The sequence below is a fragment of the Emys orbicularis genome, chromosome 20 (genome assembly GCF_028017835.1).
Source record: "Emys orbicularis isolate rEmyOrb1 chromosome 20, rEmyOrb1.hap1, whole genome shotgun sequence".
In the NCBI taxonomy this organism is placed as follows: domain Eukaryota; kingdom Metazoa; phylum Chordata; order Testudines; family Emydidae; genus Emys; species Emys orbicularis.
In genome coordinates, this window is record NC_088702.1 from 18390798 (window position 1) to 18406588 (window position 15791).

General features: G+C 53.9%; 2 protein-coding genes across 2 annotated transcripts in view; both read right to left on the reverse strand.

Annotated features, from left to right (window-relative positions):
* Nucleotides 1-2580: 2580 nt before the first annotated feature.
* LOC135892214 (B-cell receptor CD22-like) lies at nt 2581-8935 on the reverse strand. The gene is made up of 6 exons (XM_065419923.1): nt 8818-8935; nt 7974-8378; nt 5971-6261; nt 5200-5466; nt 3300-3563; nt 2581-2852 (listed from the first exon to the last, which is right to left on the reverse strand). Exons 1-6 carry the CDS (start codon nt 8933-8935, stop codon nt 2581-2583), a joined length of 1617 nt encoding a protein of 538 aa, XP_065275995.1.
* A 6161-nt stretch (nt 8936-15096) lies between these two features.
* Nucleotides 15097-15791, reverse strand: part of LOC135892215 (B-cell receptor CD22-like) — a 63243-nt gene continuing 62548 nt past the window's right edge. Inside the window, exon 12 of the mRNA XM_065419924.1 lies at nt 15097-15117. Coding sequence (XP_065275996.1) covers nt 15097-15117 — 21 coding nt within the window. The remainder of the gene's footprint in view (nt 15118-15791) is intronic.

Sequence of the window (15791 nt, forward strand, 5' to 3'; positions counted from 1 at the left end):
GACTCCAACGGGGCTCCGGCCAATTGCCGCCTGCTGGGCTCTGCCAGTCTCTCCTCGCACCGCGCGAGCTGAGCCCTTGCGCTGGCTGGGAGCAGGTTTCCGTTTACAAATCATAGAATATCAGGGTTGGAAGGGACCTCAGGAGGTATCTAGTCCAACCCCCTGCTCAAAGCAGGACCAATCCCCAACTAAATCATCCCAGGCAGGGCTTTGTCAAGCCTGACCTTAAAAACCTCTAAGGATGGAGATTCCGCCACCTCCCTAGGGAATCCATTCCAGTGCTTCACCACCCTCCTAGTGAAATAGTGTTTCCTAATATCCAACCTAGACCTCCCCCACTGCAACTTGAGACCTTTGCTTCTTGTTCTGTCATCTGCCACCACTGAGAACATGTAGATAAATCTTTGCATTAAGCATGTTCACATAACTTTCATATGACTTTGTATTATGCCTCTATTTTCATACAACGTTGTATCAGATCCTTATATAGAAAACTTTGTATTGAGCCTTGGTATAATGTTATAGCCCCTAAGGATAGAATAAGATAAAAGAAAAATGTCTCTTTCCTAAGAATAGACAAAGATTCCCGCCCCCCCCCCCCCTTATCAATTGCCCTGTTGAATGAACGAGGTGTGAATGAGGAAGGCGTGGAAGGCAAGCATCCCCAGACACCTGCAACAGTTGGAGAGGGGATGGAAGCCAGACCCAAGGACAATAAAACTTGTCAAGTGGACTCACTAAAGAAGATCAGACATATTGACGGCCTCGGGGGTTAGAAGCGAGCACCTTCTTTTGAAAACACCCTTTTTAAACGGCATTGGGACAACACCCAGAGAGAAGCAGCACAAAGGACCAATGGACACAGACACAGATTTTGCATCTGGTACAGATTTGCATGAGAGGGAAGCTGCTCTAAATGTGAGGTGTCCTGCAGAGGATCCTGGGTCTTGGCTTGTCAACATGGGAGCATCGATCCGGACCCGCAGAAGCCCGGCTCCACCCCTCCCCCATCTAACTCACCTGCCAGTGAAGTTAAGGGGAGCAACTAATTGGTAACAACAACAAGGAGTGTGTTTGTGTGTGTATGTGAGTGCATGAGTGTAATATATCTCATATGCATATGATACAGTGTTGATTGATACATGTATTACCAATAAATGTGGTGCTTTGCCTTATCCCCCTGAAAAGATCCTGTGAAATACTTTAAGTACAACAAACAGTCTAGATCCATCCTCTTTGGAACCCCCCTTTTCAGGTAGTTGAAAGCAGCTATCAAATCCCCCCTCGTTCTTCTCTTCCACAGACTAAATAATCCCAGTTCCCTCAGCCTCTCCTCATAAATCATGTGCTCCAGCCCCCTGATCATTTTTGTTGCCCTCCGTTGGACTCTTTCCAATTTTTCCACATCCTTCTTGTAGTGCGGGGCCCAAAACTGGACACAGTACTCCAGATGAGACCTCACCAATGTCGAATTGAGGGGAACGATCACGTCCCTCGATCTGCTGGCAATGCCCCTACTTATACAGCCCAAAATGCCGTTAGCCTTCTTGGCAACAAGAGCACACTGTTGACTCATATCCAGCTTCTCGTCCACTGTAACCCCTAGGTCCTTTTCTGCAGAACTGCTGCCTAGCCACTCGGTCCCTAGTCTGTAGCTGTGCATGGGATTCTTCCATCCTAAGTGCAGGACTCTGCACTTGTCCTTGTTGAACCTGCTCAGATTTCTTTTGGCCCAATCCTCTAATTTGTCTAGGTCCCTCTGTATCCGATCCCTACCCTCCAGTGTATCTACCACGCCTCCCAGTTTAGTGACATCTGCAAACTTGCTGAGGGTGCAATCCACACCATCCTCCAGATCATTAATGAAGATATTGAACAAAACCAGCCCCAGGACCGACCCCTGGGGTACTCCGCTTGATACCGGCTGCCAACTAGACATGGAGCCATTGATCACTATCTGTTGAGTCCAATGATCTAGCCAGCTTTCTATCCACCTTATAGTCTATTCATCCAGCCCATACTTCTTTAAGTTGCCGGCAAGAATACTGTGGGAGACCGTCTCAAAAGCTTTGCTAAAGTCAAGGAATAGTCAAGAAAAGTCAAGAAATCGACTTCCCCGAACGCGCCTCACTCGGCTGGCTTTGAAATTCGCTGTGACCCTTCGCCTGCCCCGTCACAGACATGCCCTGGCGCTGAGCAGAAGCCCCCACCCCTTGGACCCTTCACCTGCACCATGGACAGAACCCAGCATTTATGCACCGTTACCACCCCTTCGCCCTTGGGCGCACCCCATGGCAAGACAAACCCCCCTGCCCCACTGCGGACACAACCTAGCCCACGCAGCGCTCCCATGTGACACACCAACATATGTGTGTGCCCTCGCAACATATGTGTGTGCCCTTTTCCTCTGATCCCACAACCAGGCAGGGGGCACGGAGAGCGGCTCACAGACACTCCCCAAGGAGTGCAGGGCCCCCCCAAGATCACTCCGTGCCCTATTACAGCTCTGCCAAGCTGCTCCAACTAACCCACCTGGGGGGAAAATTCCAAGAAGACTTTGCCTGAGAAGCCAGGAGGCGATTACTTACACTGCACATCCACTGAGACAGATGAAGACTGTCTATAGCTGATCGCGTTCTGAGCCACACAGCTGTAGCTACCGGACCGCTCCTCTGTGGCAGGGAAGGTCAGGACACTCTCTTGGGTCTCCTGATACTGGCGGTTATCCTTGTACCACGTGTACTTGGTCACCGGGGGGTTACTGCTGCCCACGGAGCAGTTCAGCATCACCGCTTCGCCTTCCTGGATGCGCTGGGGGTTTTTGAGGGTGATTCGTACCTCCTTGGGGGGGTCTGGAAAAGAATCCAGGTCAGGGTGTGTCTCGGTGTTCAGGGGGCATTATAGGAAGGAAATAAAAAGGAGGGAACTGCCCCAAGCATAGACAACGTCTGCCTGAGTCTGCAGAGAGCCTGCACCCATCGCTCCGAGATGGGGGATCCATCCCCGGGTGTTAACTCCCAGCTCCACTGCGCTGAGGTCCTGTGTCCGAGCAGGGGGCTCTGTAAGGCAGGATGGGGAGAGCACCCCACCCGAGCACAGATACCCCGGATGCTGAGGTACATACCGGGATCCCACCGCTCACACCAATGCCTCTGCAGAGGGCGGAAGGAGGTCCTAGGGGGAGGCTATGGCTCCTGCCCCTCCGGGATTCATGCAGGCTCTGCCACGCCAAGCTGGAGTGCAGATCCTGGATACCCCACCCAGCTGCAGCGCCCCCTGCTGGTCCCCTGGCTACTCACACTGTACGTCGACTGTAATGGCCGGCGATTCCGACATCCCGACTGTGTTCCGAGGCTCGCAGTGGTAGGAACCGGACTGGTCGGGATGGATCTTGTCGAAGTGAAGCTCCTGCTGGGTTTGTGCTGGGAGGTGCTGCCCGTTTCTGTACCAGCTGTAGCTGCTGACGGGCGGATGAGCCCTGCAGGAGCAGCTGAGCACAACCATGGTCCCTTCCTGGATCTGAGAGCCCGTCACCAGTTCAACACGCGCGTCCTTTGGGGCATCTGGGGAATAAAAAGGCCCTGATTTAAATGGATTATTCTGTGGGAAACCCTAAATGACTTGACCAAGGTTACCTGGAGAATCCAGTGGCAGAGAACAAACTGAACTTAGTTCCCCGGTGAACACCTGACGCACGGGCCAATCCTTTCTCTAGAGGTAGGGTGGGGAAACTGAGGTAGTGTCACAGCAGAGCCCTGCCTGATTTGGGGAAATGGCCATTATTTCTCTTGGGAAGTTTTGGAGGGTTGCATCTGAAATGTTCGTGTTTTCAACGAAAACTCCCCAGACATTTCCCGTGAAAAAAATCATTTTCTGGTCTGTGATGGGGTGTTCACCCCACACCGGAAAGCAAGGGGTTAAAAGCAGCCTCAGGAGGCTGTGCAGGGAGCAGCCAATTGGAGAGCAGCTGAACGGAGCAGCCAATCAGGACCCAGAGGGCTCACATAAAAGGAGCTGCAGGGGCAGCGGCAGAGGCAGCCAGTGTCTGCAGGGTGCCCAAGGAGAGAGGACGGGGTTCCTAGCAGGCTGGGAGGCCCTGAGAAGAGGGCGAAGGAGATGCTGGGGCCATGGGGAGGTGGCCCAGGGAACTCAAGCAGCAGAGACAGAGGTTAGAGGCGCAGCAGGTCTGCAAGTGGTGACGATGACGGCGACACACCACCAGGAGGGGGCTAATCCCCCAGACGGCCAGCAGGAGGCGCCGCTCTAGTGAGTGAACCCGTCACACGGTCTCAGGAAAAGTTCAAAACCCTGAATATGTTTGGATTTTCAACGGGCTGCGCCCCATCCCCACCCCACAAAACCAAACCAATTGTCCAGTGAAACGAATTATCCGTCTGTGGCAATTTTCTGTCTGTCTCCAAAAGTTGCAGGGGCGGGGGGAGGGAAAGTGCTTTTTGGTCTGTGGGTTTTTTAGCAAAATCCGGGACATTTCACCCCAAAAGCGAATGTTCCTCTTGCATCACACATTGTTTTCTGCATATGCCAGGGACCAAGCGTGACCCGCCGAATTCATTCAGGCGCAAGACGCTCTCTGGCTCTCCCGAGAGGTGACGGGTTGAAAAAACTTTCAAATCTTTGAAAGAGCCGAGTCGCTTCTGCTTCAAAATGGGCCGATTTGGGGGGCAGGGGGAATGTCACATTTTTGAAATGACAAATTTTCCGTTTTTCTCCTGTTTGCCCCTGAGTGCAATAAAATAAATTGTTCCAGTGTTTGCGGGTTTGTTTGTCTTTTTCTCCCAACTCTGTGTGTGTGTGTACATACGTCTCCTGCTGCCCCCTGCTGGAGGGGTTGAATCCTGCTCTGCGTGTGTAAGCACTCCCCCTGCTTGAGGGAATGGGTCAGATCCGCCTCTGTGTGTGTGAGATTGGGCACATTGCCCTCTGCTGGCTGGAACCCGAACTGCCATGCTGTGTGTCAGAGGCCTTGTACTGCTAACAGCTAATGCAGATTCCCATTTAACTTCAGTTCCTGTCTTTTCCGATGCGACAACCCCTGCCTATTTCACCTCCTCTGATGTCCACATCACAAGTGTCTAGGGAAGTACAATAACATCCTCTCCTTGTGCTCAGCAGAGGTATCTAGTCTCGGGCAGTTCCACAGACCCTGCCTTCCCGTCTGGCCCCAGCCCCCACACTCACACTGGACGTCTATCCGCAGCGCTGGGGATGGGACCGTCTGTATTTCATTGGTGGCTTGGCAGAGATAGGAGCCGGAATGCTCATCCCCCTTGGCTTCAAACTCCAGCCTCTGCTCCTGCCCCTGGTGCAGCCACTGTGTGTCCTTATACCAGTTGTACGTGAAGACGGGGGGGTTGCTGCCCTCGGTCATGCACATCAGCACGAGTCTGCCCCCCTCTCGGATGGTCTCTCCAGGTGTCGCATTCAACTGGACTCCCTTAGGGGCATCTGGAGCAAACCAACACGCGGGTGAACAACTGAGATATGGACACTGTCCAGACATGGGGCAGGGAATGGGACACTGGGCCTTTCCCCTCTAGGAGGCGCCAGCTCCCATCCAGGGCAGGGGACTGGCTGGCTCAGGGGAATGGGGGATGGGACACTGGGCCTTTCCCCTCTAGGAGGCGCCAGCTCCCATCCAGGGCAGGGGACTGGCTGGCTCAGGGGAATGGGGGATGGGGAATGGGGCATTGGGCCTTTCCCCTCTAGGGGGCGCTGGCTCTGACCCTCATGCCCATCCCTGCCCAGTGGTACAGCCCCACTCTTCCTTCAAAATACTGCCAGCTCCCGCCCCATTGGCCAATCTGCTTCCACCCACCTGGACCCCAGTCCACCTCCCAGTGCCCTCCAAGAACTGCAGCCCGTACAGCGCTTTATGGGTCAGCGCCAGAGCTGCTGGTGGGGCTGGTGCTGTCAGACCGAGGGGCGCCCAGTTCAAATCCCCCCACTCACATTTCACGTCCAGCACCACGCTGCTCTCCGAGCTCGGTGTCCCAGCCGGGGTGCTGAGCCGGCAGGTTAAATTTGTCCCATGGTCCTGCCAGGTGGGCGTGAAAGTCAATGTGCTCTCAGTCCTTCCACTCCCCGTCCTCATGGTGGGCTCAGGGGTCCTATGCCCCAAACCGACCCACGTCAGGGTTATGGGGTAGTCGGGGCAGTGATAGGCTACGGAGCAAACTGCCTGGGCCGCGATTGACTCCCTGAGCTCGCTGGGTGCTTGGATTTGAGGAGCTGGAGGCGAATCTGTGTCAGGGGGACAAAGGGGAAAGTTATTAAGGAGAACACTTTATTATTAGGTGGTGATAGATGTTCAGCTGCGTGTGTGTGTTCTCTCTGTGTGCTGCCCCAGCTCTGCGTAGACACCTCAAGTGAACCGCCCAATGACCACAAGATCGGTTAAGGTACGAAGGCACCGGATCAGGTTTATTGGCGACAAAGCACGGTAGTAGCACCCGGCAGACTCTACGAGGACACTAAGACATGTCTGCCTGTGACAATGGACGCAGCTCAGTCTGTGGCGGGATTTTCCACTGCCCCCTCGGCTGGCCAAAGAGTCTCCCTCTGAGGCTGTGTCTACACTGGAATTTCGTTGGCAAAACTTTTGTCGTTCAGGGGTGTTAAAAAACACACACGCCCTGAACAACAAAAGTTTTACCGACGAAAAGTGCTGGTGTGAACAGTGCTTTGTGGGCAGGAATGCTATCCCGCCGACAAAGCTGCCACCGCTCACTGGGGGTGGAATTTTTTTGTTGGCAGGAGAGCTCTCTCCTGCCGACAAACAGCAGCTACACTGCGCGCAGGGCTGTAGCGGCACAGCTGTGTCGCTGAAAGGTGCCTAGTGTAGACAAAGCCTCGGGTACATCTTTATACCCTGCTATAAACAAGTTCCGTACTGTCAGCCTGATCTTATCTGTTAGGAGGGGTCAGTGTGTTCCCGTTATCCTGGGGGAAGGTTTTTGTACCTTCCTTGGTACCACTTAATATCGGGCGGTGTTTGCGGGAGTGCTCTGTGCCTAGCACTTCTTAGCAATGTGTATTTCTGCAAGATCAGCCCTGTGCTTGCCACAGTCTGTGAGCAGGGCCTGCCTCATACCAGGCCTCTGATACAAGGGCTCACGTCTCAGGCTCTCTTCCTACTGCATTAGGTAGAGTCCCTGCCCCAGGTGACATCAGGGCCCTGTTGTGCCGGGCGCTGCCCAGACACAGCGAGAGACAGTCCCTGCCCCAAAGAGACCACAGTGGAAATAGGCAAAGGATTATTCTCCCTGATTTTCAGGTGGGGAAACAGAGGCACCGAAAACGACTTCCCCTGGGGCAGCCAGAGGAAAAGGGAAAACATGAAATAACAAAACCCAACCCCTGCCATCCTTCCTTGTGCTGCACTTGGGGTGAAAAGGGAACAAAAAGCAAGTGGAAAAATTAAATTAAAAAATTCAAAGTTTGTGAGTAAAATATTTCAGGAGAAATGTGGAAAAACACCGTAAAATGTTAACAACTTTGAAGTTTTCTATCCAAACTGTTGTTCCGTTTTGCTAGAGGCTCTGCTGAGCAGCACGGAGGATAACAACCTACTGCTTCCGCTAGGTAAGGATCCATCTCCTTTAGCTCGACTGGCAGAGGTCGGTGCTGTTCTTGTGCAGACGGGGAGTTCAAGGCTGGCTGTAGCCCCAGACTTTAGCGAGAGTCGTTACCTCATTAAAGGGATGGGACAGTGGTGGAGAAAATAGGAACAGCCGGCCTGGATGTCATCCCAGGCACATTGAGCTGCATCCCCAGTGATGGCTGCTACCAGAGCGGGGTCTAGTGTTTGGGGGGGCTGGGAGCCAGGACTCCTGGGTTCTCTCCCCAGCTCTGGGAGGGGAGTGGGGTCGAGTGGTTAGAGCAGGGGGTGGGGTGGGGTGGGCTATGAGTCTTTAATCTGTTCCTACAAGGAAGCCCAGGACTTTCCCTCTTACCCGTCACGTTCACACTGATCTTAGTCATCCACTTCTTCTCCTCCGGCTTCTGCGCGGTGCTCGAGACGATCTGTCTCAGCCCGTAGGAGCCATTCTCACTGGCCCGCAGGTCAGACAGCTGCAGGCTGCAATCTCTCTCCAGGTCCCCCAGGAACCTCACGCGCCCTGCAAAGGCCGGGCTGATGGCGGCGCTGTGTTTATACAGGACGGTGCCACTGAAATCTTTCTTCTCAGAGTCATACACAGGGTTCAGGTACCAGGTCAGGGAGCTGATGGTCAATTTCTTTGTCCTTATGGGGTTCAGGACACAGGATTGATAGAGGCACGGGATGGACAGACAGGCCCCCGTCCAAGCGATCAGGGACTCGGGGACCTCGACAGGTGGCTCACATTGACAGAGGAAGCCTGGAAGCAGCAGAGTGACAGAGATGGCAGTGAGGGGCAGGCTGTCCGGGCGCTTCCGGTGCCGAACTGGGACTCAGTAGATCGGGGTCTGATTCCCAGCACTAAACTCCCTGTTCAGCTCGTGGTGTGGCTCTGTGCCTCAGTTTCCCCATCAGCACACTGGGAAGAACCCAAGATTCCTGATTCCCAGCTCTAAACCACTAGACCCCACTCCCCTCCCAGAGCTGGGATAGAACCCAGGAGTCCTGAATCCCAGCCCACCCCCCTCCGCCAATCAGTGGATCACATCAGTCTGATGCAAGAGGAGTAAATCTCACAGAGAAAAACCTCCCTCTGGGCTTGTGACTCCCTGGCCGGGTCTCCCCTCCCTTCTCCCCGCCCCCAGGGCTCTGTGGGGCTGAAGCAGCCAGACCTTCAGGGCGAGGTGAAGGGGCCTTACCCGGGAGGAACAGCAGCCAGACGAGACGCCTCATGGTGACCCCTGGGCAGCCGCAGCGCTGGGGAGCAGAGGAAAGAGCGAAGGGCTGGTCGGTTCCTGCAATGACCCAGAGCAACATCAACCACCCGGAGCGGAGAGAGACCAGCTGGAGGGGAGACTGCGGGGAACCCGCTACTTGCTCTAACCACTAGACCCTTCTCCCCTCCCAGGGCTGAGCAAGAACCCAGGCGTCCTGGCTGCCAGCCCCTCTGCTCTAACTCACTAGCCCTGCCAAAAGGCAGAAGAAATAGCTGCCGGATGGGTTTGTCACACATGGCGCGGTGCAAAGGGCGTCACATTTACATAGGGGAGGCAGCTAAACGCATGGGGACCGTTACACACCCCGCTGGGCAGGGTTCTGTTATTACAGGTCTTGGTACAACCCCACCCACACACCCCGGGAGCTCAGACCGGATGCCTCTAATCGGTTAGGGGGTGGGGGCTGGAAGCCAGGACTCCTGGGTTCAATCCCTGGCTCTGGGTGGGGAGCAGAGTCTAGTGGTTAGAGCAGCAGAAGAGCCCAGAACTCTGAGCCCACTTGTGTATGAGGTTCTTTCATTCACCCCCGTGCCTCAGTTTCCCCAGATGTGCAGCAGGACCCAGACGCACGCCTGCTGTCAGGCTGTGTGCATCGCTGCAGGCCGGGCACGGTGCAGTCCAGAGTCAAAGGCCCCGGCTGCTCCTCACATTTGATCCCCCACTTAGGGGACAGGGGATGAAGAGCCCTGAGAATGCCCCTCCCCCACTTCCCAGCAGCGCAGGGCACCAGAACAGCTGTTTCCCCCGCGTCAAGGGTCACTGGCTGGGCCTCGGCCGGGGTGTTTTTGTTGCAGAGACGCTGCCACTTCCTCTGGGCGTTGAGCAAACCAAGGTGAGGGGGAGGACCCCAGAGAGCAGCCTCAGGGTTTCACTGGCATTGAGTGCCTCTGCCCCGCCCCCGGCAGCACAGCGCCCCCTAGTGCCTCCAACCTGCCCCCTGCAGCGCAGCGCCCCCCAGCACCTCCACCCCGCCCCCCAGCACCACAACGCCCCCTAGCGTCCCCATCCTGCTTCCTGCAGCATAGCGCCCCCCAGCGCCTCCACCCCGACCCCGCACCACAACGCCCCCTAGCATCCCTATCCTGATTCCTGCAGCACAGCGCCCCCTAGTGCCAGGGAAAGTTGGCAGCTCCCAGGAGCAGAGACATATTGATTGGGGGGGGGAGAGGGGCAATCGACCAACCAGATGGGGGGAAATGGGGGACACACAGAGCTCCCCTCATCTGGTCAGAGCAGCCACAGCTCCAGCCGGCTCTGAAACTGATGGTAGATCTGAGAACCGGCTGGTGGCACCATTGACGCCTTCCAGTCCCACCCCACTGCCAGCTCAGCTCTGCCCAGTGTCCCAATGGGGAGGGGGCACAGACTGAGCCCCTGGCATGGGGGGAGCTGCTATGTGGGAGGCGATAATGGGGGGCCCAGAGGACCCCTGGCTTGGGGGTTAGATTGGGGGACCCTGGTGCAGAGGGGAAACGGGGGCACAGAGAGCCCCTGCTCAGGGGAAAGAGGTTTCAGGGAGTCCCTGACCTAGAGGAGGTGGGAGGGGGGCACACATGGAGCTGTGGGGGATGGGGGAGCTCTGCCAACACCCGCTATGAAGTGCGCTGCCCCCTGATAGAATGTTTCTCCTGAGCCCCACGGTTCTCTGCCCTGGAGCACCCCAAGGGGCTGGGTTAGTCTGGGAGCACAAGAGGGCGGGGACCGTCTCTCAGTGTGTCTGGGGGGCACTCGGCACAATGGGGCTGCACGGAGCTGGGAAAAGAACCCAGGAGTCCTGGCTTCCAGCCCCCCCCGCCGCTCTAACCACTAGCCCCCACTCCTGTCAGCAGGAGAAGGTGCAATTACCTTATAGCGCGTCCTGCAGCTACGACTCCGGCACCCGATCTGGCCGGGGAGGAGCTGAGCAATCAGTCCGGCGGCTCCGGAGGGGAAAGGGGAAGTGGCACCAGGCGGGGCATGGGTGAGATCTTTCCGCTGGTTAGGAAAGATAGAAAATGTGGCAAAAGACCACCTTGGCTTAACCACGAGATCTTGCATGATCTAAAAAATAAAAAGGAGTCATATAAAAAATGGAAACTAGGACAGATTACAAAGGATAAATATAGGCAAACAACACAGGAATGCAGGGGCAAGATTAGAAAGGCAAAGGCACAAAATGAGCTCAAACTAGCTACGGGAATAAAGGGGAACAAGAAGACTTTTTATCAATACATTAGAAGCAAGAGGAAGACCAAAGACAGGGTAGGCCCACTGCTTAGTGAAGAGGGAGAAACAGTAACAGGAAACTTGGAAATGGCAGAGATGCTTAATGACTTCTTTGTTTCAGTCTTCATCGAGAAGTCTGAAGGAATGCCTAACATAGTGGATGCTAATGGGAAGGGGGTAGGTTTAGCAGATAAAATAAAAAAAGAACAAGTTAAAAATCACTTAGAAAAGTTAGATGCCTGCAAGTCACCAGGGCCTGATGGAATGCATCCTAGAATACTCAAGGAGCTAATAGAGGAGGTATCTGAGCCTCTAGCTATTATCTTTGGAAAATCATGGGAGACGGGAGAGGTTCCAGAAGACTGGAAAAGGGCAAATATAGTGCCCATCTATAAAAAGGGAAATAAAAACAACCCAGGAAACTACAGACCAGTTAGTTTAACTTCTGTGCCAGGGAAGATAATGGAGCAAGTAATTAAGGAAATCATCTGCAAACACTTGGAAGGTGGTAAGGTGATAGGGAACAGCCAGCATGGATTTGTAAAGAACAAATCATGTCAAACCAATCTGATAGCTTTCTTTGATAGGATAACGAGTCTTGTGGATAAGGGAGAAGCTGTGGATGTGGTATACCTAGACTTTAGTAAGGCATTTGATACGGTCTCGCATGATATTCTTATCGACAAACTAGGCAAATACAATTTAGATGGGGCTACTATAAGGTGGGTGCATAACTGGCTGGATAACCGTACTCAGAGAGTTGTTATTAATGGTTCCCAATCCTGCTGGAAAGGCATAACGAGTGGGGTTCCGCAGGGGTCTGTTTTGGGACCGGCTCTGTTCAATATCTTCATTAACGACTTAGATATTGGCATAGAAAGTACGCTTATTAAGTTTGCGGATGATACCAAACTGGGAGGGATTGCAACTGCTTTGGAGGACAGGGTCATAATTCAAAATGATCTGGACAAATTGGAGAAATGGTCTGAGTTAAACAGGATGAAGTTTAACAAAGACAAATGCAAAGTGCTCCACTTAGGAAGAAAAAATCAGTTTCACACATACAGAATGGGAAGAGACTGTCTAGGAAGGAGTACGGCAGAAAGGGATCTATGGGTTATAGTGGACCACAAGCTAAATATGAGTCAACAGTGTGATGCTGTTGCAAAAAAAGCAAACATGATTCTGGGATGTATTAACAGGTGTGTTGTGAGCAAGACACGAGAAGTCATTCTTCCGCTCTACTCTGCTCTGGTTAGGCCTCAGCTGGAGTATTGTGTCCAGTTCTGGGCACCGCATTTCAAGAAAGATGTGGAGAAATTGGAGAGGGTCCAGAGAAGAGCAACAAGAATGATTACAGGTCTTGAGAACATGACCTATGAAGGAAGGCTGAAAGAATTGGGTTTGTTTAGTTTGGAAAAGAGAAGACTGCGAGGGGACATGATAGCAGTTTTCAGGTATCTAAAAGGGTGTCATAAGGAGGAGGGAGAAAACTTGTTCACCTTAGCCTCTGAGGATAGAACAAGAAGCAATGGGCTTAAACTGCAGCAAGGGAGGTTTAGGTTGGACATTAGGAAAAAGTTCCTAACTGTCAGGGTGGTTAAACACTGGAACAAATTGCCTAGGGAGGTTGTGGAATCTCCATCTCTGGAGATATTTAAGAATAGGTTAGATAAATGTCTATCAGGGATGGTCTAGACAGTATTTGGTCCTGCCATGCGGGCAGGGGACTGGACTCGATGACCTCTCGAGGTCCCTTCCAGTCCTAGAATCTATGAATCTATGAGATATCGGTGGGTCCCCCTGGGGGCGAGCTGGGGGGGCCGGGCCCCAGAGCGCCTTGAAGGGTGGCTCCAAACTCCCCCCTTTCGCTGCAGGTGCAGGGGGCTCTTTAGCATCACCTGAGTCCTTTCACTTTCCTCTCTCTAGCTAAGCAGGGCGGGCACGATCCAGGCATGGATGGGAGATGGGCAGGGAGCAGGGTGGAGGCTCTCCCCTGGCAGGCAGGGCTGGCCCCAATGCCCCAGCCCGGCACTAGGGGGCGCTGGGCCACAGGGAATAGAAAGGTCACTAATTGCTCAGGATCTCTCAGCCCAGACCTGCGATCAGCCTGGGGCACAGACAATAGGGGGCGATCGTGCCCTGGGCAGGGGGTGGGGTGGAATATACAATCCTACCTGTAACCTCAGCCCCGTTCCATACAGAGGGTCCTTCTCTGGCCCCGCGTCCACGTCCCCCCACGTGGGCACAGACAGAATGACAGCGAGGGGCTGCCTGGCCTGGGCTGTAGGTTCCTTAGCACTGCGGGGCTGCGGTCTGGGCCCAGGACAGTGCTGACCCCTAGGGTTTGGGTTTTGCCCTGGCGGGGCCTGTCCCCCTTTCCCGCCCCTGGGGAATCGCTGGCTGCAAAGTGGCCAGAAAGAAAAACACTTTGTTGTGACTGGAGCCCATGTGCTCAGGGAAGCGAGGGGTCGGAGCAAGAATTTGGGGGCACATCGTTTCAAAGGCAAAACTGAGCCCCTCCCCCAGCGCTGTCCCTGGTTCTATCAGCCCCTCTCCTGGCCTGGTCTCCACCTCTCGCCTCCATCAGCAGATGTTCTGGACCCACCACAGATCCCCTGAGCATGCTCAGGAGCAGCAACGCAGGAAACCGGGATGAGGAGCGTTTCTAGCACCACATGCCGGACAGCCCTGCCCCCAGAGCGGGGGATGGAGAGCGACGCAATGGGGTCAGAACAAAGTGCCCTGCGCTAACCACTAGACCCCTCCCAGCACTGGGGATAGAACCCAGGAGTCCTGGCCCTCAAGCCCCGCCTCCCAATCAGCAGACTGCACTCTCCTCCCAGAGCTGGGGATAGAACCCAGGAGTCCCTACTGCCAGGCTCCTGCTCTAACCACTCCTCCCCCCACTGCCCATAGGGACAGACACACATACCCCTCAAGTTGGGGGTGTGATCACTGGTCTTCAGACCCTCTTTCCCACTGTGTGTTGTTCTGTGTCCCCAGCAGGAAATCCTGCGCTCCGGAGATATCGCCAGCCCCTCGGACAATGATGGAGCCGATTATAACAGCCTGGGGGGCTATTCTAACTGAGCCCGGACGAGGTCACTGTGAGCCGTGGTCCCCTCTGCGCTGCCAGGACCCTGAACCCGATGAGACTCCACCGTCAACGCCTCGGCCTGTGTTCACTCTCCTCTAGGAGCCAGGAAAACCCTCTGAACCAAGCTCACGCCCACTGCTTGTTCCCCAGAGCCGGGCTGCAGCCCAGACCCTGCTTAGGGCTGGGAATTGCTGCTGTCAAATGCCGGGTTCTCCTAACTTTGACTTGACCCGGGAATTTCCTGCCTGTCTCGTCTTTGGGATTTGAAATCTCCCGAGTTCTCCTCTCCTTTGCCACCTGGGACTTGCAAGTTAATCGAAGATTTTTGTCTAGGTATTGTGACGTCTGGTGTTATCTGGACTGGTGATCTGCTAGGTCACTCCAATCCTTGCCTCTGGGAGCCAGCCTTACCCTGCTCTGCTGTGAGAACCCCCACTCCTGGGCTGTTCACGCACAGCCTCTGGCATGTAACCTATTCCTTGGATTGTGCCACCAAATGACACTAGCCAATATCTCCGGTCCCAGACACAACCCTAGGAACCTCCGTCTTGCAGTGTCCAGTTATGCCCGCTGGACGCTGCAAGCTTATATGAGTTCATTAATTTATCAAAGAAATTGATATGTACCAGGCTTGTTTTCCAAGCGGAGTCTCTGACACACTTCAAACCAAACGCATTGCTCCAGGTAGAACAAACAAACAGATTTATTAACTATAAAGATCGATTTAAGTGATTATAAGTCAAAGCAGAAACAGTCAGATTTGGGGGTCAAATGAAATAAAAGCAAAACACCTTCTAAGCTGATCTTAACACTTTCAATGCCCTTACACCTTAGATGCTTCTCACCAGGGGCTGGCTGGTTGTCCTTCAGCCAGGCTCTCCCCTTTGATCAGAGCTTCAGTCGCTTGGTGGTGGTGTCTGTAGATGGAGGTGGAAGAGAGCGAGAGCATGGCAAACGTCTCTCCCTTTTATCATGTCCTTTCTTCCCTCTAGTCTCCGCCCCCCCTTCAGAGTCAGGTGAGCATTACCTCATCGCAGTCCCAAACTGGCCAAAGGAAGGGGGGTGACTCACTCGAGAGTCCAACAGATTCTTTTGCTGCTGCCTAGGCCAGTGTCCTTTGTTCCTGTGAGGCTGGGCTGGATTTGTCCCATACATGCCCTGATGAGGTGTGAACTGCCTCTCTGCTTGTGGAGAGTTTTTGCTGGGGCTTATCTTAAGCCACATTTTCAGCCTCATAACTATATACATGAAATTATAACCTATAACACTACTATAACCCTTGGTGTTCACACCTCAACTGCTAGAAGAGGGCCTCATCCTCCCTGATTGAACTAATCTCGTTATCTCTAGACTGATTCTTGCCTGCATATTTATACCTGCCTCTGGAAACTTCCACTACATGCATCTGATGAAGTGGGTATTCACCCACGAAAGCTTATGCTCCAATACGTCCGTTAGTCTATGAGGTGCCACAGGACTCTTTGTCGCTTACTCCTATAACATTACTGTAACAACAATTCCAATAACATCACTATAACAACAATGCTCAGTGCATCATGAGCCTTCCGAAGACACCCGACATGACAAACTT